The sequence below is a fragment of the Polypterus senegalus genome, chromosome 10 (genome assembly GCF_016835505.1).
Source record: "Polypterus senegalus isolate Bchr_013 chromosome 10, ASM1683550v1, whole genome shotgun sequence".
Classification (NCBI taxonomy): domain Eukaryota; kingdom Metazoa; phylum Chordata; class Cladistia; order Polypteriformes; family Polypteridae; genus Polypterus; species Polypterus senegalus.
The window spans coordinates 145,182,564-145,204,469 of NC_053163.1; the positions used below are offsets into that span (position 1 = coordinate 145,182,564).

The 21,906-nt window shown below is 40.2% G+C and overlaps 1 protein-coding gene across 1 annotated transcript in view; it reads left to right on the forward strand.

Annotated features, from left to right (window-relative positions):
* The window catches only part of hdgfl2 (HDGF like 2), a 78,784-nt gene that overhangs the window by 25,986 nt on the left and 30,892 nt on the right, over positions 1–21,906 (forward strand). Inside the window, exon 6 of the mRNA XM_039766981.1 lies at positions 6,746–6,814. Within this exon, the coding sequence (XP_039622915.1) occupies positions 6,746–6,814 (69 nt within the window). The remainder of the gene's footprint in view (positions 1–6,745; positions 6,815–21,906) is intronic.

Here is a 21,906-nt window from a genome sequence, read left to right on the forward strand (position 1 = left end):
AATTTATTGCCCTAGCCACATCGGCAGTCCTCCTGCCTACCTGCAGCATGCCTAATGCACGTTCACGCAGATGAGCAGGGACCCTGGGCATCTTTCTTTGGGTGTTTTTCACAGTCAGTAGACAAGTCTCTTTAGTGTCCCATGCTTTTAGAACTGTGACCTTAAATGCCTACTTTCTGTAAGCTGTTAAGGTCTTAACGACCATTCCACAGGTGCATGTTAATTAATTGATTATGGTTAATTGAACATGCATGGAAAACATTGTTTAAACCCTTTACAATGAAGATCTGTAAAGTTATTTGGATTTTTAAAACATTATTGTTGAAATACACAGTCCTGAAAAAGGAACGTTTCTTTTTTTGCTGAGTTTAGTAAGACTGCATCTGGAGTACTGTGTGCATTCTGGTCACCACGGTATAAGAAAGACATAGCAGCACTTGAAGATGTGCAGAGAAGAGCAACCAAAATGTATCCCAGGACTTGAGGACATGTCTTACTCTGACAGACATTGAGAATTAAATCTGTTTAGCCTCGAACAGAGGGGAGTGTGTGGGGATGTAATCCAGAAATCCTCCAAGGCATTGATAAAGCAGATCTAGCAACAGTCTTTTGGCTCAACAGTGAACACGTACTCTTAAGACATCAGTTGAAATTAAGGGGAAGAGCATTTAAAACTGAAGCCAGGAAGCACTTGTTTATGCAAAGAGTTGTCACACATGGAACAAAGTACTGAGACGAAGTAGAAAGAAGGAGTTGAAGCAGAAACCTTAACAACTTTTAAGACAAATCTGGATGAGATATTGGGACAACTTAGCTATTAGCTAAACAAATAGACTTGATGGACTGAATGGTCTTCTCTTGTTTTTCAAATTTCTTATGTTCTAAATTATTTCATATATAGTTCTTCCGCTTTCTGAGACCAGTCTAACCTGTCATTAATGTGAACCCTCAAGTATTTGTAGTGGTGGACCACCACTACATTCACTCCTTTAATAGTGACTGGACATAGGGGCCATTTGGTGTGGCAAAAGTCAATTACCAGTTCCTTGGTTTTGCTGATGTTAAGATGCAGACAATACTCTTTGCACCAAGAAACAAAATTCCCCCCTGACTCTTCTCCTCTGTTTCATCTCCTTTCTCAATACACCCCATAAGTGGAGAACATCTGAGAATTTCAACAAGTGACACAACCTGGTGTTATATTTGTAGTTGGAGGTGTACAAAGTGAAAAGGAGACATGCATCTGCCGTATACATGCCCCTTCCTACTTGCTGCTTATGGGGCTGAACAGCTGACTTCTCCTGGTATTCCTGTCCCCTCAGGCAGTCCATGGCCATCCGAGGAGTGTGTCTCTCAAAAGTCTGGACCTTGAAGTTACCACAATATTAAGTTGGGAACTGTGGAGGTTGAGGGTGAGGATCTTTAAGCACTGAAGGCCGAAGATTCACAGTTCCATGTGCTTTAGTTAGAAACTTTGTTATCGGAATGCTGTTCCTTCTTTTTCTTTGGATCATCAAACAGATTTTGCAGTAGGTGTAAGCATGTGGTTATCTGTCAGATATGCAGGAGGTTACAGCAGGGTATCCCTACACAGCACTTCATTCACTTGGAGTCAGAGTACTATGGTGTATTTAAGTGTTGCGCTTCAGAACTTTACTTTATTTATTTATTTATTTATTTTTTTTGTTCCAAATATTTGGTTGAATCCACAGATGCAGAACCCCCTGGAAACAAAGTGCCGACTGTATATTTATTCAGCTTAATAAGACCCAGCTACAACTCCTTTTCATTAGCCTGTCAGAAAAGTTTATGGTTACCCAGGCAAGAGAGATTCTGATGTACAGAGAATCTCGTGACACCAAAGTGTCCTTGGCTGGCATAAAGGTGAAGACGGTTAAGAAGTGGAGGGCTTAGGGTGCAGTTGACCAGGATGAAGCGCAACTGCGGCACAGTGTGCTGCTGGGGGCAGTTACATCAGGATGGGTAGGACTTCGTAGCATCCCAAGACATGGTATCCCAAGGTATGACAAGGCCTGGGGAAAGGAAAGACGCTGGCTGGTTGGTTGAAGAAGTCCATGCAGGGGTGGAGGAAACTTGCACCTGCAGGATGGTAGGGGATGCGACCGCAAGGGGCATGGAATCCATGGGAGCAGGTAATGGAACGGAAGATCTCATGTTCAGAGTTGTGGAAAGCTGAGCCACACAGAGTTAATTTCCTTATCCAGTCATTCTACGATGTCCATCCAAGCCCAACTAATCTCTTCTCCTCGGGACTGGCAGAAGCCCCTGCATGCCTGCTGGAACATATTCTAAGATGTTGCCCAAACGTCCTGGGAGAGGGGCATTATCAGTGGTGCCATGACCAGGTGCTGAGGGTTATCGCAGTGGACATCAGTACAGGGATATCTTTTAGTAGGCACTAGTGCTGGGCGGTATGACCAAAATTCTATATCATGGTATTTTTCAAAATTATACCGGTTTCACGGTATTCAACAGTATTTTTTTTCCCCATGTATGAGTGGATGTTAACCACATTTTCCACTGCAATTACTGCAGAAGACTGGCTAAGAATAACCTATTCCACTGTCATGAGAATTGTACATTGTACAAAAAAACATTTTAATGTGCACAAAAGTATTAATACAGGTTTGCATGGCCCCATAAAGTGATAGTTTTCAAGGGGGTGGCACTAATGAAGAGAAGGAATCACATTGCATGACAGTTGCAGTCAAAATATAGAACCTTTTTATTGAACAAATTTTGCAAACAACTTAAGATAAAAGTTTGACAGCATATTTTCAACCATACAAAGAGGCATTTAGACTTAGTAAAATATTCAGAGGTGCTTGTCAAAAGTTGTATTGCACTGAACATGTCTTAGAAAAGGAATAGTGAATATTTTTTGTAAACCAACTACACTTTCTGTTAATGTTAACAATCTCTGTCCACTGACACATTAAAGTGACTTTTTAAACAACTTTTAAACAACATTAAACTGCATAATATTTAAACTAATAAATAATAAAATAAATAATAGTGCATACTCCAATAATAATATTATTACTTCAAGACTTCAAGCCCAGATGCATTACGCAGTATTCACCAAATAAAAATAAAGTAAAACAAGGGCAACTTGGTGAGACATCTTTACCAACTGAGCCATCATTAAGGCAAATTGCATTAATATGGACCTTGCTTCAAGCAAAGCTATATACATAAATAATAAATCTGCAACGTGCATTTATAATGCTATTTGTGGTATAGCCCTACGGAAGCGTATTAGGGCCACAGTGAAGAAAAAAAAAGCTATATGTCGAGAATAAAGTCGACATGTTGACTTTATTCTCTACATTTCCACTTTATTCTCATAGTTTATTTTCTCATTAAAGTAGAATGTCGTAAACTAAACTTCACCCTAAAATCAATGTTTCATTTACTAGATTTTCTCAAACCCCGTCATAAGTTAATGTAGCACATTAAATGCTTTGTGTTGTGTTCCCCGACCCAGTTGTTAATCACTGTGCGCTTCCTCAAACTGACTTCCTCCGCACCAAGAGGAGACGCAGGCAGGGATTGCCTCACAGAATGCATTCACTTAATGATATTCCTGCTCTCTGAACATTTAGAATGCTAAGATAAATACTTGATATCATTATCATGATGAAATGCATTAAAGCAGGTATTAAACATGTGTGGTAGTTTTGCGGTAGTGCTGCTCCCTCGCAGTAAGGGGTCTCTAGGTGTACGCTCAGTGTAAACCTTATGGCAGGTGTGACGAGGCTTCAAAAAACTAGATGTATGAATGGGTATCGAACAGATTTGACTTAAATATTGTGTAAATGTTGGGTTCGTGATCTGGTGGTGGGAGACCCGAACACAGAAATCAATGGATGTTCTTCTGAGCAGGCTTTATTGCATTCATGCGATCTCTATCTGATGTACCAAACCCCTGTTCCTATCCTTCCTTTCTCCACATAACCAATCACCACACGATAAATGTCTTTGTGAAATTTAAACTAGTTATAAACTTAGACCACGGAGTGTTCAGAACTTTACAAAAATCTTCGTTATACATGTTTAAATATGCCATCCAATCAGGATTGCGCCCATCCCAGCAAGCATTGTGTGCGAGGCAGGAGCAAATCCTGAACGAGGCGCCAGCACATTGCAGGGTGAATACGAGCAATACATACACTAGCAGGGTTAATATAGCATAACAAAACCCCACATCCTACATGACTTTGAAAGGAAACTGAAGCACAGTGAGTAAACCCACCAGAAAAACATGCACATTCAAAGCAGGGAACACCCAGGATCCCTTTTCTGTGGGGCAGCAGTACAACCTTCATGCCACCGTGCCCCCACATGATTAATACATGCTTTAATGCATTTCATCATGAAAATTACATCAAGTACTTGTCTTAGCATTCTAAATGTTCAGGGAGCTTGTGCCTCCTCTTAGTGCAAGAGGAAGTCAGTTTAAGAAGCACATAGCGATTAACATGGCTCATGGAACACTTAACACAAAGCATTTAATGTGCTATATAATTTACGACGGGGTTTGAGAAAATCTAGTAAATTAAATATTAATTTTAAAATGAAGTTTAGTATGTGATGTTCTAATTTAATGACAAATTACGAGAATATAGTCAACATGTCGACTTTAATCTCGACATAAACGGCGAGAATAAAGTCAACATGTCGTCACACTATTACACAGTACCCAGGTACATTACACAGTATTGAAAAAAATCAAACCAGTACAACTTGGCTTACAGTATTATCCAGTAGTATAGAAACAGTATTCACACATTTGAACATAATGGTCCACACCCGACCTTTTAAATCCAAAGTATCTCCAGACAACAGACGTGACTCCTTTTTCCAGCAAAAGTTCTTCTGCGTCATCATGTTCAACTTTATCGTCTGCTACAGCTTCAGTTTCGGAATGTTCTCTGTCCATTTTCACCATGCAATATCGCATGTACTCCGTTGCATGCCTGTTTAGCGGTGTAGCAGTGAAAAAGAGCCCAGCCCCCACACAAACACCCCCACTAACGCATGTACTCCGTTGTATGTGTTTAGTGGTGTAGCAGTGAAAAATGTCCCCCTTAAACAATTTCCGGCTGCGCCACGTTCCGAACATCGTTTAGGCAATTTAAACTGGTTTTGCGGTATAAGAAAAAAAATCCATATCATAACAAAAATAAACAGATTTCGGTATGAACCAGTATACCGCCCAGCACTAGTAGGCACCAACAACCAATAAAGCAAACTAATGCTTTTGCCAAGGCCGAAGAGAAGCTGCAACAGCACACCTTACCCAAAAGGGGGCTTTTTGCAACAGCCTAGGAATGTTAGCTAAACGTCAACCTGGGAGACATATGAAATTTTATGAAACCATTGCAGTGACCACGCTCAGGCCTGACATGGTTCTTGTGTCACAAGTATCAAGGCAGGTGGTCCTGCTGGAATTGACTGTGCCCTGGGAATACCGGATGGGAGAGTCATTGAAGAGGAAGAGAAAGAGCGCTAATTATGAGGAGCTCATAGCGAATGCCGAAATGGGATGGAAGTCCCATTGCTATCCCTTTGAGGTCGGCTGCCAAGGATTTGCTGGCCAGTTATATCTGCAGGGCTCTGCAGAGGATTGCACAATAAAGGAGCCATCAGAAACATTACTGATGCCGCTGAGAAAGCATCAAGATGGCTGTGGATCAAACGGAGTGATCTGTTGACCTTATAAGCTACCTAGACACAAAACTGGGTCTAATCACCCCTGGCGGGGTTGCCTGGGTGAGGGTGTGTGATGGTGACCCCAGGTTATGATGATGTGTGTAGGTTGCACTGTAAGCTGTGTTTTTAATAATTATGGAATGACTTGAAACTGCATTTTGCATTTTTATGTATACAAAGTGGTATCTAAAAAGTTGTTGTTTGTTATTAGTCTGGTATAATAGGAATGAGCTGAGTTGAAAAAGTTGAAGTGTTCTAGTGCTGTGAATAGTCATTGGGCAAATATTTATTTGAAGTCTGCCCAAAAAGAAACCAAACTTCTTAAATAGGGTGGCAGTGAACCAACATTGCAGACTATTTATAGTAGTGGTACATGGTGGTGACCTTGACCTTTAAAATCCTTACTTGTTCGATCACACCATGTCAATCATTATATTTTTTATTTTTGTAAGTTGAAATATGAAGGATTTTTAAAAGCGATGTGTTTCTGTGAAATGGTGTGTGAAATGGGCAAGACTTGACCGAGAATTTTCAGATGTTGCAGCAACTTTAAGGATAGGATTGTTTGAGCTGCACACAATGGCGCGAATGGTAACAATGCTTCAAATCAGGCAGACAATTTGACAAATTTGTTTTACTTTAAGCAAAATTCTTTACAATGTTAAGATTTAGTTTTAATTCCGGAATTTTCTTTTAAGCATACTTGGAATCTTTTATCTTCTGCACGAAAAGAGACCGCAGAGGCATGCACAATTCTTCAGATATAATCTGTTTATGTTTTTAGCCTTCTATTGGAATTGGTATTGCACCAGTAAATCTCCATAAAGGATAGGACAGAAGTAGAATGTTTGATTGTTAGTACTGGTTGCACTGACTGCATTTGTTAAGTGTTCTAAGAGATTGAGAGAAAATGTGCTCACTTCACAGCTTGTGTCAGCTGCATTGGTTTTCTAATTCTAGGCATTTTACAGTGATCTTTTGTTTTTTCATTTTTCCTAACACTTATTAGGATTTCACTCCTGAAAAAAAACCTGCTGCTCGAGCTCCCAGGAGAACTTCAGGACCTGGCAGGAGGAAGGTAAAGTCTATGCTGCATTACTTGTTCAGTTTTTAACAAACTTGCTTATTACATTACACTTGAATATTTGACTTTATTCAATACAATTTTAATTAACCATTAGGTTGCTGGTTGTGAATACACATTTTCATATATTTGCTTGCTGTATGAAAATAGACTTTGTAACACAGTAAGCACCTTCATAGGACACTTGAAAATAAGGTTTTGTGGCTTAGTGAACAGGAATTTGGACTGTGAACCGCAAGGTGGACAGTTCAACCCTCACTACATGGTTCACTGTTTAATCTTAAATATTCTTTATAAATATTGTAAGGGACGACCGGCAGCTCAACCCAGCCAGGAAGTCCCAGATATGGAAGAATGGGGGAAGGCAGCTTTTTTAGGGCACTGCCTCCCCCAAGACATTAGAGGGCATCTTCCCCATTTTGCAGCGGTGCCCTGAATTCGCACAGTGTCCCATGGGACTTAGGGTTCTGTATCTCAGCCCTGTTGGGTGCTGTGGATGAACCGAGAGATATACATTATCTGCCTGATCCATGTGGGCAGAAGAGGCAAAGCACTTCCGGGTTGGACAGTATATAAAGGACCAACGTGAACCCAGCCAGTGAGTTTGAGTCGGGAAGCTGTGGACAATGCTTGATTGGAGGTGTAAAAGAGAAAAGATAAAGAAAAGGAGACATTTGTGTGGTTTGTGGTGCTTTATTGCCTGTTTACCTGTGACTGTGGTGGCTGGAGGGCACTCACCTTGGCCCAATGCGTGTCTCTCAGAATCATGTAAATAAATTGGTACCACAAGCGAACCATGATACTTAACGAGATGAAAGAAGTCGCAAAATCAACTGGAATGTTCAAGCAAACTATATATATATATATATATATATATATATATATATATATATATATATATATATATATATATATATATATATATATATATATATATATATATATATATATATATATATATATATATATACTAAAAATACCAGCGCATGAGAAGTAGTGTGTTAAAGAAGCAATGAAAAGAAAAGGACACATTTTGAAAATAACGTAACATGATTGTCAATGTAATTGTTTTGTCACTGTTGTGAGTGATAAGTGTTGCTGTCATATATATATATATATATATATATATTATATATATATTATGAGGGGCCGTTCAGGAAAAAAAGATTGGTTTGTAAATATATACATTGGTTTGAATATATACATTGGTTTTAATACATCCATTCAGATATATATTTCGGTTCAAATATATACATTGGTTGGGATGTATTGGTTGAGATATATACATCGGTTTGAATACATCCGTTCAGATATATACATTGGTTTGAATACATCCGTTCAAATATATACATTGGTTGAGATATATATATTGGTTGATATACATTGGTTTAAATATATATATTGGTTGGGATTTATGGGCAGGCACAACGCGGTCACCCATGTTTAGCATCTCCCTTTTGCTTCATCATTGCTTCAACACTGTTGTAATTATTGTGAACATTTTATACAAGCAGCATACGCTTGTCTGTCGCTTTTGTTTCAGAAGCCCTATTTGTTGGGGCCCTCGATTTCAAAGCACTTTTTTCCTTTCATTATTTAAAACACTCGAGATACCGCCTCTTCGCCTCGCTCCGTCCGCTCATTGTGTACCCGCCTCACTCGCTCCCTCTTGTCCCTCCCATGACAGATTCTTCTCAAAAGCAGAGTTACTAGAAAGCATTAATCACAACCACAGTACGCCCCATTTTTCACCTCCTCAGACGCTGGTTTATCATTGGTGGAAAGCGCCTGGTGACATCTGTTATTCCGTATTGGCAGCATTTCATTAAAGAGCGATCTGCTTCAGCAAGGAACTTAGTCCTGTTTGCTGAAAGAATGTTATGGAGGAAAACACTGGAGTTGCTCTGTTTCTTTAAATGTTCATCAGGGATCAAAATGACCAGAATATTCCCGCATCACAAATAACTGATGTTTAACTATTTTTATAGTAAAACTAATAAAACCACACACAAGCACGCATACGCCACACACACACTCACACTCACAAATCGTGGGTCGCGCGCACTACTGATTAAGCGTATCTGTCAAGGACGATTATTTTTTCACCCCATAAAACAGATTCTTCTCAAAAGCTGAGTTACCAGGAAGCATTGAGTGCAACCGCAGTACCTCCCATGTTTTCACCTCAACAGACGCTGGTTTATCATTGACCAAAGCCGCCCGGTGATTTCTGTTATTCCGTATTGGCAGCATTTCATTAAAGGGCGATCTGGTTCAGCAAGGAACTTAGTCCTGTTTGCTGAAAGGATGTTATGGAGGAAAACACTGGAATAGCACTGTTTCTTCTGAATGTTTATCAGTGATCAGGGACCAGATTGATCAGAATATTCCTGCTTCACAAATAACTGAGGTCTGTTTTATTGTAAAACTGAGAAAACCAAACACACGCGTACACAACACAAATACTCAAACTCACACATCGTGGGTCGCACATACTGCTGATTAAGTGTATCTGTCACGGACGATCATTTTTTTTTCACCCAATAAAACTTTAGTTCGTCAAAGTTAGAAAGCAGCGGTGATTTCTATTATTCCTTATTGGCAGCATTTAATTTAAAGATGATTCACTTCAACAAGGTGAAAGAGTCTCTTATTTTGATAGGGCGATCTTTTTTAGGCTTAAGCATTTTGATTGACTTACAAAAGAAAATAGCTATTACTTACCCGTAGTGCTCAAAATTATAATGCGCGTATCTATAAGGAAGAGGTGGTGGTAAGATTGCTGACTCGCAGTTAAATGATCACTGGTTTGTGTCCGGGGGGCTTCCTTTCTGTTATTTTATTTATTTACTTATTTATTTTACAAATTGCTTTGAGTAGTAAGAAATGTAAGGAATTAATAACAATAATAATAATAGTATTATTATTATTATTATTATTATTATTATTATTATTATTATACGTGTGAATGCATGATCAAATTCAGCCGCTGCGTAGTGGGGTATGAATAAGGACAATACCACGAGTTCATTGAAATAATTACACAGCAAGGTGCACACGCAATGCAAACATAATGTGTATATTATTGAAGTAAAGGTTCATATAAATTAATTATATTCAACTTTTTAACAAGTTGAGAGATGTCAACTGGTTAAAATGCACGAAATTATACATGTATTGCTTTATAGTCCACACATAGTGTATGTATATTATTAAAATAATGATGTAAAATTCCTATAAAATGGTATAGAATCTGCGTCGTAGACTTATTTTGTGTCAAATTTCTTCAAAGAAGTTTTAATTAGTTTGCTTTAAAAAATCTTACGGCAAACATGTGAACCGTTGAAAATCGCTGATCTTAATCAATTTGTTTTAACGCATGCTCCGTGCAAAATGCGTCATATCTGTTAATAAACATGCACGCACAGCGATGTCCTGATGTCTGCGTTCTAAGGCTGCAGGTAAATTAAACGCTATTGACATTTTACTGGGGTGCTCTGTGATTGAGGGCGGACAGTAAACTTTGGTAAAATGATGAGCTCGTTAAAATAAATGTAGCAATCCATTGTCATGCTATAAGTGACAGCTTGCTCTTAAACATTTACACAGGTGGTTTTTCCTGGGAATAAAAAAGGGGGGAAAAATCCACGGGAAAGGTTTTGTTGTTGAACTCAAATTTCACCTCCGCCATGTGAGCCAATCAAAACTATTGGAATGAAATATACAGTAGTTCTATATAAATAAATAAATAAATTTCCTATCACACCCACCCTTTCACCTCCTGTACATTGGAGAGGATTCTCATTTTCACAGCAGGTGCAATTATCCTATAAAACACATAGGAGTTCTCTGCACGTTTTTCATGGGAGATTAAAACTCATCAAATGTATTTAAAAACTTTTAGCAGCCTGTGGCATTCCTTATCTGCTGTGGTCCATTACAAAATGAACACCAGGCAGTTACAATTGTGCACAGTTTCTTTAATAAGTCTATTAGACAGTCTTTTATAACGTTTTCATATCGAGTGTGTCTCTTAATCCCTTCTAGCAGAGGAGACACTTATTTCCACAGCTTGGTCTATGCTGTAGAAACGCGTGTCCCCGTCTTCTGCTTGTAAATTAACACTGGAATTACAAAACTATCCATAGTTTATTTAAAGAGATTGAAGGAAGTCTTCTATATCACTTTTTGTTTACTATGTCCTTACTCATCCACTAATTAAAAAAATCAAGCGCTTACACTGTCTTTTTAAGTATGTCTATGAAAATCGCTGTGAGTAGCCAGAAAAATGCTATATAAATGTAATATATTATTATTATTATTATTTTGGTTTTTTAAATCCAAATAAACCTGATAGGACTTCTTCCAGGATATGTGCCACTCTAGGGTACCAACAAAGTCAAACTGATTAGGACATTTTGTGATCAGTTTGTTTAAAGTATATTAAACAAAATATAACTTTTCATCATCTTCTCATTTCTAATTTGGCATTTCAGGATACAGTACAGTATATACTGCAAATATACATTTAAATTGTAACCGCTGATAATTATTTACTGTGTGCTTGCGTTTTCCATAAAACAGCATCAATATGTGCACAAAGTATAAGTGATAAAACACACAAATTCTGACATTAGCATGACTGTTGAAGGAAAAACATGTATTAGAAAGTATTCTATGGAGTTTTCATAAATTAATCAAACCTTTTGAGTTTTCTTAATATATTTTGTAATCAGGTTTTAAATTTTTTTTTATTTTTACTGCCACTTCACAGATCAACAATCCCCAACATGGTCACTGTCAGAATAAGTCTTTTAACTTTTTTCCTGTGTCCATTAATACATTTTCTTGGTTTCACTACCCATCTGAAAGAGTTGGCATCAGGTTGGGTGGCACTTTTAAACTGTAGTAGTATGAGCAAGCGCCAGTGTGGTAAGCACTAGTTTGGCATTTCTTTCCGTCTCATTTTTTGTCCTGGGCCCAAGCCTGTAAATCTCTTTTGTAAATGGGTGGCTTGGATAGAGGACAGATACCAACAATTTTCAAGGCTATATTAAAACAATACTAAAAGATATTTGTGTATGTGTGTTGTAGTGCCCCATGTTGTAAGTGTTAGATCCATTGAAGAAGTCAACTTAAACAAAGAAAATGTACATTTTACAGGCTTGTTTGAAGTGTTTTACATTATAACCATATTTTTAATTGCTGCGTGAATATAATTTTTTAAAGAGGATGACCTTTACTATTGTCAAAAAAGACAAGCAGAGCAACAGGAGGAATATGAAAGTTATTTGTTGAGTTTAGGAGACAAAGGATACTTGTAAGGAAGTTCATGCCAGTGCTATTGGTGTACATTCTGGAATTTATAAAACTGCTGAAATTATTTCAAAAAAATGTTACTGGCCTGGTTTTATGCTGACATTAAAATGGCTACGTTTTCTGATAATTATAATCATTATTTTAATTAAAAGACTATAATTGTCAGAACAGATTCAATAAAATGTTTTAATATCTCAGTTGCTGTTTGTCGGACTCTTTAATTGACTTGTCCTACAAATGTGGATATTTGGTACTTCATTTGACAAATAATATGAATTTTTCCAAGTCTCATGTATTTCATATAGATAGATAATTAGATAGAACTTGTACTCTAAGGGAAAATGTGCTTCTTTTTAACAGAGGCTGAATGAATAAATAAATTAATATTAATATAATGAAAAACAGCCAATCCAATAAAATTGTCTAATGTTCATTCTGCAAGCAACAGTTGAAGCTCACAACTCTGACGCAAAAGCTCAGCTGTAGAAGTGAGTGTCCCTTTGAGTGGAGAGGATAATGGGACACAGTAGACTTGAAAGTTATATAGATGACTTTCAACAATCTTTTACCATGGATTTCAGACAATATTAGTTATCCAGGGTTCATTTTGAAAGAGGCAGACAGGGTGCACACAAGCCCATGGATCTGCTCTAGCCATGGAAATGAGTGTTGCCTGTAGGGAATAGGATGCAAACACATAGTGGAGAAGATTATATAGAAAACTATATCTACAACCTTTTAAAATCAATTTTACATATTTTTAACTATTTTGTATAATCAGCAGTCAGAGGGCACACATTTTACAGCTCTACAGCAGCCATGGAAAATGAGCGTCGACCAGTGGATGAGACATGCGTTTTCATTCCAATAGTTTTAATGACTCACATGGCTTGAGGTGAAATTTGAGTTCAAAAACAAAACATTTCCGTGGATTTTTCCCCCTTTTTTATTCCCAGGAAAAAACACCTGTGTAAATGTTTAAGAGCAAGCTGTCACTTATAGCGTGACAATGGACTGCTACATTTATTTTAACGAGCTGTCTTTTAAATGTCTTTGTAAAGTGTTACTAGGCGTCGAGCAATGTATTATTATTACTGATATTTTACTAAATCTTACTATCCACGTTTCTTTGTTGATGATCCCCGTTGAAGAATTTTTTGGTAACAGAACAGTAAACACGCCAAAACGACTAAAAACACAACTGACGACTGGTATTTTTCGATATCATTTTAACAAAGTTTACTGTCCGCCCTCAATCACAAAGCACCCCGGTAAAACGTCAATAGCGTTTAATTTACCTGCAGCCTTAGAACGCAGACATCAGGACATCGCTGTGCGTGCATGTTTACTAACAGATATGACAGCATTTTGCACGGAGCATGCATTAAAACAAATTGATAAAGATCAGCATTTTCTACGGTTCACATGTTTGCCGTAAGATTTTTTTAAAGCAAACTAATTAAAAACTTCTTTGAAGAAATTTGACACAAAATAAGTCTACGACGCAGATTCTATAGCATTTTATAGGATTTTTATATCATTATTTTAACAATATACATACACTATGTGTGAACTGTAAAGCAATCATGTATAATTTCGTGCATTTTAACCAGTTGACATCTCTCAACTTGTTAAAAAGTTGTATATAATTAATTTATATGAACCTTTACTTCAATAATATACACATTATGTTTGCATTGCGTGTGCACCTTGCTGTGTAATTATTTCAATGAACTCGTGGTATTGTCCCTATTCTTACCCCACTACGCAGCGGCTGAATTTGATCATGCATTCACACGTATAATAATAATAATAATAATACAATTGTTATTAATTCCTTACGTTTTATAGCCTTTCTTACTACTCAAAGCAATTTGTAAAAATAAATAGGTAAATAAATAAAATAACAGAAAGGAAGCCCCCTGGACACAAACCAGTGATCATTTAACTGCGAGTCAGCAATCTTACCACCACCTCTTCCTTATAGATACGCGCATTATAATTTTGAGCACTACGGGTAAGTAATAGCTATTTTCTTTTGTAAGTCAATCAAAAATGCTTAAGCCTTAAAACGATCGCCCTGTCAAAATAAGAGACTCTTTCACCTCGTTGACGTGAATCATCTTTAAATTAAATGCTGCCAATAAGGAATAATAGAAATCACCTCGCTGCTTTCTAAATTTGACGAACTAAAGTTTTATTAGGTAAAAAAAATGATCGTCCGTGACAGATACACTTAATCAGCAGTATGTGCGACCCACAATGTGTGAGTTTGAGTATTTGTGTTGTGTAGCGCTGTTTGGTTTTCTCAGTTTTACAATAAAATAGACATCAGTTATTTGTGAAGCAGGAATATTCTGATCAATCTGGTCCCTGATCACTGATAAACATTCAGAAGAAACAGTGCTATTCCAGTGTTTACATCCATAACATCCTTTCAGCTAACAGGACTAAGTTCCTTGCTGAACCAGATCGCCCTTTAATGAAATGCTGCCAATACGGAATAACAGAAATCACCGGGCGCTTTCGGTCAATGATAAACCAGCGTCTGTTGAGGTGAAAAAAATGGGAGGTACTGCGGTTGCGATCAATGCTTCCTGGTAATTCAGCTTTTGAGAAGAATCTGTTTTATGGGGTGAAAAATAATCGCCCTTGACAGATACGCTTAATTAGTAGTACGCGACCCATGATTTGTGAGTTTGTGAGTGTGTGTGGTTTTGTTCGTTTTACTATAAAAACATCAGTTAAACATCAGTTATTTGTGATGCGGGAATATTCTGGTCATTTTGATCCCTGATCAACATTTAAAGAAAGAGAGCAACTCCAGTGTTTTCCTCCATAACATTCTTTCAGCAAACAGGACTAAGTTCCTTGCTGAAGCAGATCGCTCTTTAATGAAATGCTGCCAATACGGAATAACAGATATCACCGGCTGCTTTCCACCAATGATAAACCAGCGCCTCATGAGGTGAAATATGGGAGGTACTGCGGTTGCGATTAATGCTTTCTAGTAACTCTGCTTTTGAGAAGAATCTGTCATGGGAGGGACAAGAGGGAGCGAGTGAGGCGGTACAATGAGCGGGCGGACGGAGCGAGGCTAAGAGGCGGTATCTGCGCGAGTGTTTTAAATAATGAAAGGAAAAAAGTGCTTTGAAATCGAGGACCCCAACAAATAGGGCTTACTAAACAAAAGCGACAGACAAGCGTATGCTGCTTGTATAAAATGTTCACAATAATTACAACAGTGTTGAAGCAATGATGAAGCAAAAGGGAGATGCTAAACATGGGTGACCGCGTTGTGCCTGCCCATAAATCCCAACCAATGTATATATCTGAACCGATCTATCTGAACCAATATATATATATCAGAACGGATGTATCTGAACCGATGTATATATCTAAACCAATCTATTTTAACCAATATATATATTTAAACCAATGTATATCAACCAATATATATATCTCAACCAATGTATATATTTGAACGGATGTATTCAAACCAATGTATAAATCTGAACGGATGTATCTCAACCAATGTATATATATCAGAACGGATCTATGCAAACCAATTTACATATTTTTCAACCAATGTATCTAAACCAATGTATATATCTGAACGGATGTATTCAAACCGATGTATATATTCAAACCAATGTATCTGAACCGATATAAATATCTGAACCAATGTATATATTTACAAACCAATCTTTTTTCCTGAACGCCCCTCATAATATATATATATATATATATATATATATATATATATATATATATATATATATATATATATATATATATATATATATATATATATATATATATATATATATATATATATACACACACACATAAACATATATATATACATATCTATACATATACACATATATATATATATATATACACACACATATATACATACATATATATATCTACATTGTGAGACTTGCCCGGACACCACCAGTCGGAGACCACATCTTTCTAAAAATCACACGTTTATTTTCCATTAATAAACACAGTCCCAAACACCACACAATGCACAAAGCAATAATCACCCAAAATGAACTTTCTTTCTCTCAGTCCTTGGCCGCCATCTCCTCCTGGGAGCTTCTGGCCCTGCTCCCCTCCCGACTCTAGCTCCCTGACTGTTAGGAGGCGGGCCCTTTTATTCCCGCCCGGATGCATTCCAGGTGGCTGGGAACGAACTTCCGGCAGCACTTCCTGGTGTGGCGGAAGTGCTGCCCTTGCCCTGGAAGCACTCCGGGCGCCCCTGGCAGGTTCCTCCGCCATCTTGCCAAGTGTGGCGGAAGTAATGTTCTCCCGGGTCCCAGGAGGCTTAAAGCGCCCCTGGCGGTGGCCACGGGTCCCAACGCAGTAGGAAAGTCTCTCCTCCTCTCCCGTGGTCCTCTCCTGCTCCAGGACGGTTGTGTCCTCCTGACCCGGAAGCTTTTACTGCCACCTTCCGGACGTTCTAGGCGCCCCGGCTGGGTAAGAACCCCAGCCGTTTGTGACACTGCCCCACCGGCAGCGAAGAACAGTCCTTCGTAGCGGCCATTCCCGCGAGTGTACACTGTAGCCGAACCGGGCATAAGTTGTCGTCTCCCAGGTCCTGGTCCTATAAAAATAAGAATAAATACAGGGCGGAGTCGCGTTGCCCTTATGCCACTGTCTGGCGTTTTTATCTCTGACAGAGGGCCAACACTCCCCCCTTTTATCAGCACCCTTGTCGCCAAACCTCGGCACCCGCTCCAGTGTAATCCACTCCCCTTCATCGGGGTACATACTGGATTCGCCCTGCCGACTTTGGAGCTTCCTTTTGCACGTGCAGAGGATGACGGATCACGCTCTGTGAGCTCACGGGCTCATGTCTCCCTTTGTAGGAAGAAACGGCTTTCCCCTTTCGATTCTTCCTGCTTCTCTGGGCATTCTGACAGCCTGGGTCTTCCTACTGAAAAGGAAAAGACCCCTTGCCGCTCTCGCCTTGTAGAAAGAAGTGAGACTGATGCTGGCTCTGGCGGTTGAGCACTAAGACCCACGGCACTTGTCAGCGGCGCCTTGGCTCCACCCCTTCCAAGCGATCAGCACCTTGCTTCGCTTCCACTGTTGGAGATGCAGCTACTAAGTCCCCGGAACCATGCGATCCTGGGACGGGTTCGCTCTCGCCTCCCTTTACCTTTACGGTAGCGATTTTACTTGCCTCTACCGCCACGATCCTCCGGCCAAAGATTCCAGTGTCGCGCCCCTCTTCCTCATGACGTAAGGTCTGATGTGACGCGACCACCTTCCCTCCAGCTTGTCTATACAGACACGGAGGTCGTGTTCCACCTGCTGCACCATCTGCCTTAACAAGCATCCTCTCCGATTCCTTTGGAGCTGCAGGTAAAAATACAGTATCAGCCAGAGGAGGACTTACCTTTAAATCGGTCCTACTCACCGGCTGAACACACTGGAGCTTTCTTCCGGGTTCCACCGGACCCTCCCCTTGCTCAGGATGGATGTTCGCCGGTCCCGTCTTTAACCAATCACTGACGGGAACACGGCACACACCGTCCAATCCCTTGCCTGTCACGGAGCGGAACTTCCGGTCTTCTGCCATCTTGCCTCTCCCAAGGGAACTGCAACTCTCACTGCCGTCCCTCTGCCTCGGCTGCTGGAGACGTGGCGGATCCTCCCTTCCTCTAGCGATGCCGCCCCGCTTCGCGGACCAGATATGCACACCCCAACCAGTGACGCAATTCCAGGCAATCTCCTCCGACCTGGCCAGTGGGTGTTGCTACTGCAGTCCCTCCGTGACGCTACAAACGCTGGGGAATCCCCTTCTCCTTTGCCTTGGCTGGCATTCTTCAGTCCCCTCGGGTGGAAGACAGCCCTCTGGAGAATCTCCGACGACCACTGGGCGATTCGCAGGACGTCTGCGGTGCGTGTGTGGACCGCCTCCCCTGCAGGACGTGTGTGGTCGACTGGGGTACCGGCAGCTCACAAAAATTTGTTTTGGGGTCCCCTGCCTTGGAACAGGCAGAAGGTCCCTGTTCGGCCATTGTGAGACTTGCCCGACACCACCAGTCGGAGACCACATCTTTATAAAAATCACACGCTTATTTTCCATTAATAAACACAGTCCCAAACACCACACAATACACAAAGCAATAATCACCCAAAATGAACTTTCTTTCTCTCAGTCCTTGGCCGCCAATCTCCTCCTGGGAGCTTCGTCCTGCTCCCTCTCCTGACTCTAGCTCCCTGACTGTTAGGAGGCGGGCCCTTTTATTCCTGCCCGGATTCATTCCAGGTGGCTGGGAACGAACTTCCGGCAGCACTTCCTGGTGTGGCAGAAGTGCTGCCCTTTGCCCTGGAAGCACTCCGGGCGTCCCTGGCAGGTTCCTCCGCCATCTTGCCAAGTGTGGCGGAAGTAATGTTCTCCGGTCCAAGGAGGCTTAAAGCGCCCCTGGCGGTGGCCACGGGTCCCAACAGCAGGAAAGTCTCTCCTCCTCTCCCGTGGTCCTCTCCTGCTCCAGGACGGTTGTGTCCTCCTGACCCGGAAGCTTTTACTGCCACCTTCCGGACCTTCTAGGCGTCCCGGCTGGGTAAGAACCCCAGCCGTCTGTGACAACATATATACACATACATATACATACACACATACATACATGCACACACATATATACACACAAATACATATATATATATATATATATATACATACACACACACATATATAAACATATATATACATATACATACATGTCTACATATATACACACACAGCTATTTCGTATCAGTGCAATACGCTGCTTGTTTAAACTCCCGCTCTTACGTGCAAGTCTGCGTGGATATTATGAACTATCGTATTTGTTCAAGTTCTATTTACATTTTAAATAGAGGAGTCAGATGAGGTGGCTCGGGCATCTGATCAGGATGCCTCCTGGACGCCTCCCTGGTGAGGTGTTCCGGGCACGTCCAACCGGGAGGAGGCCCCGGGGAAGACCCAGAACACGCTGGAGGGACTATGTCTCCCGGCTGGCCTGGGAACGCCTTGGGATTCTCCCGGAAGAGCTGGAAGAAGTGGCCGGGGGAGGGAAGTCTGGGCCTCTCTGCTTAAGCTGCTGCCCCCGCGACCCGACCTCGGATAAGCGGAAGAGAATGGATGGATGGATGGAGGAATTTTTATTTAGTGGACAGAAATATCTTTGGTAGGAATGGTTAAAACAGACAGGAATATTATTCCTGAATAAATCAACTCAAACCTTAAACAACTTATAATATTTTGCTCTCCATAAAAATATATCCTGTCTAAATTATACAAGTTAGAAATAAAGTAAACGTTAAAAGAACAAACATTCAAATTTCTTTACTCTTATGTAATTTTATATAAAAAATAAACTTAGATTTTAAATATCCCAAAAGATTTTGCTCTCCATAAAAATATATCCTGTCAAAATTATACAAATTCAAATATGAACATGCTGCATAACAAAACCTGGAAATATAAATAAAATGTGTTCCTTTCAGCAATAACAAATCAAATCATTCAGTTGTCTTTGCTCATATGTCATTTTAGAGCTGGACGCCTGGCATCTTTTTGGCAACAAGTTCGTTTCTGTTTGTGTGAGGTTCTGTGTTGTGGAGATTCTCAGGATGGATTGCAGGTGCTCATCAGTGAGGCGACTCCTGTGTGCTGTTTTGTTAGTCTTTATCACTGAGAAGAGCTTCTCACACAGATATGTGCTACCAAACATGCACAAGGTTCGAGCCGCATGTAGACGGACTTTTTGTTCTTCAAAGTCACCAAAGCGCCGTGCAAACTCAGTGCGCTCAGTTTATCAGCAAAGTGCGTATTTGGGAACACCGTAGTGACGACTTGGTTCAACATTACTTGGCAACAGGGAAAGTGGGGCAAGTTGCACTGGTGCATTTGTGTCTCCCATAAAAGCAGCTTCACTTGAAATCACTTTGTGATTGTGCACGGTAAAACGTCCGCTGAAGTGTCAGATTCTTATTTAATTCTTCTGCTTTCTGTATCTTCTGCATTGCATTCAGGTCTTTCAGGTTACCCTGATGTTTTGTCTCATAGTGCCGTCTTAGATTAAATTCTGTAATTACAGCCACATTAGCTCCACAAATGAGACACACGGGTTCAGTAAACATATACTCAGCCTCCCATCGGTTTTAAAGGCTCTATTTTCAGAATCAACTTTTCTCTTCAGCATCGTGTGAGCTAGCTTCGCAATAACTTGCAGCATCATAAGCTAGACTTGATTAACGCGTAAGTGTTGGCAAGGCAGCTGAAGCGCTGCATTATGGGATCTGTAGTTTATTGTGTTACCAGCGCTTCATATACCCGGGCCATAACAATAATACAGTATATAAAATGATCTGGGTCGGATATAATTACACTGGCCGGATGTGGCCCGGCCCTTGAGTTTGACACATATGGACTAAATAGAACTTGAAAAGATATATTTTTTCAAATGTGATCGCGCAATTCAGATAGAGTTAACGCGCACTACAGCCTGCATGCCTCAATAAGTCATCCTCCCCTCGCTTTACTTTTTACCGCTCATCTAATGAATACACTGAGTATGGCTTTACCAAAACAATCATTGATAGCTGAATAAAGTATCCATTATTCGAGTATGTAGATCGGGATATATATACATATATATATATACACCCACGTATCGCAGCGGAGAAGTAGTGTGTTAAAAAAGCTATGAAAAAGAAAAGGGAACATTTTAAAATAATGTAACATGACTGTCAATATACAGTATTTGTTTTGTGAGTGTTACTGAGTGTTGCTGTCATCAAGGATTTGATTATCATTATTTCTTTCAATCAGGTTCGTATTTGTAGGATGTGTTGTGTTCAAGTTACATTCCGTGTTTGTCAATCGTTGTAAAGATGACAGGTTTCATTCATCGATTCGCTTCTTACTGCATCAATAAACAGCTCGCCTTCTTCTTTATCTGAGACCTGACACACTGCATGCACGGGTTTTTTTTACACTGTCTTCCTTTAGCGGACATTGACTTTTTCCACCGTGTGCTTTGTTTCCGCAGTAGCTGGATTTATGAATATGCTTGTATGTATCAGACGCTTCATATTTTTTGCTGCCTTTTCAATTGTGTAATTCGGTTTTTGTTCAGCGCTCTGTGGAACTGTTGCTTTTTATCTGTGCACCGCGCCAGTTCACGTGAGCCGCCGTGTACATGCATCGAAGGTTCCCAGCTGTGCTGGTGCCATCTCGCTATGTCCATGGCTGTATTTAATGTTACCGAAGTCCTGGCACTTAAAACTTTCTCTCGCAGTTTCGCTGAGTTTGTGTCAAACACCACCCTGACCATCTCATCTTCCTCTCCATAAGCACAGTCCTTCACCCGTGAATATTTACCCGTGGCAGTTTGCTATTGGATTGCCGCTGACGGACGGCCTTATATGGGCAGGCACTAAATTACAAACGCCAGCGGCAGCCTGTCTATGAACTTAATTTAAAGTGTAGGTTTACATCGTGCTTTGTTTCCGAAGTAGCAGAACTCATGAATATGGTTGTATATGTCACTCGCTCGCTTCTTATTGTTTCGCTGCCTTCTCAATTATATAATGCATGTTTTCTTCAGCGCTTTTGAGGTCTTCCTGGTTTTCTATGTACTCGCGTGATTACGGGAGGCGTGATGATGTCACACTAAACTCCGCCCCATGGCGTTCAAGCTCATCTCCATTACAGTAAATGGAGAAAAACAGCTTCCAGTTATGACCATTACGCGTAGAAT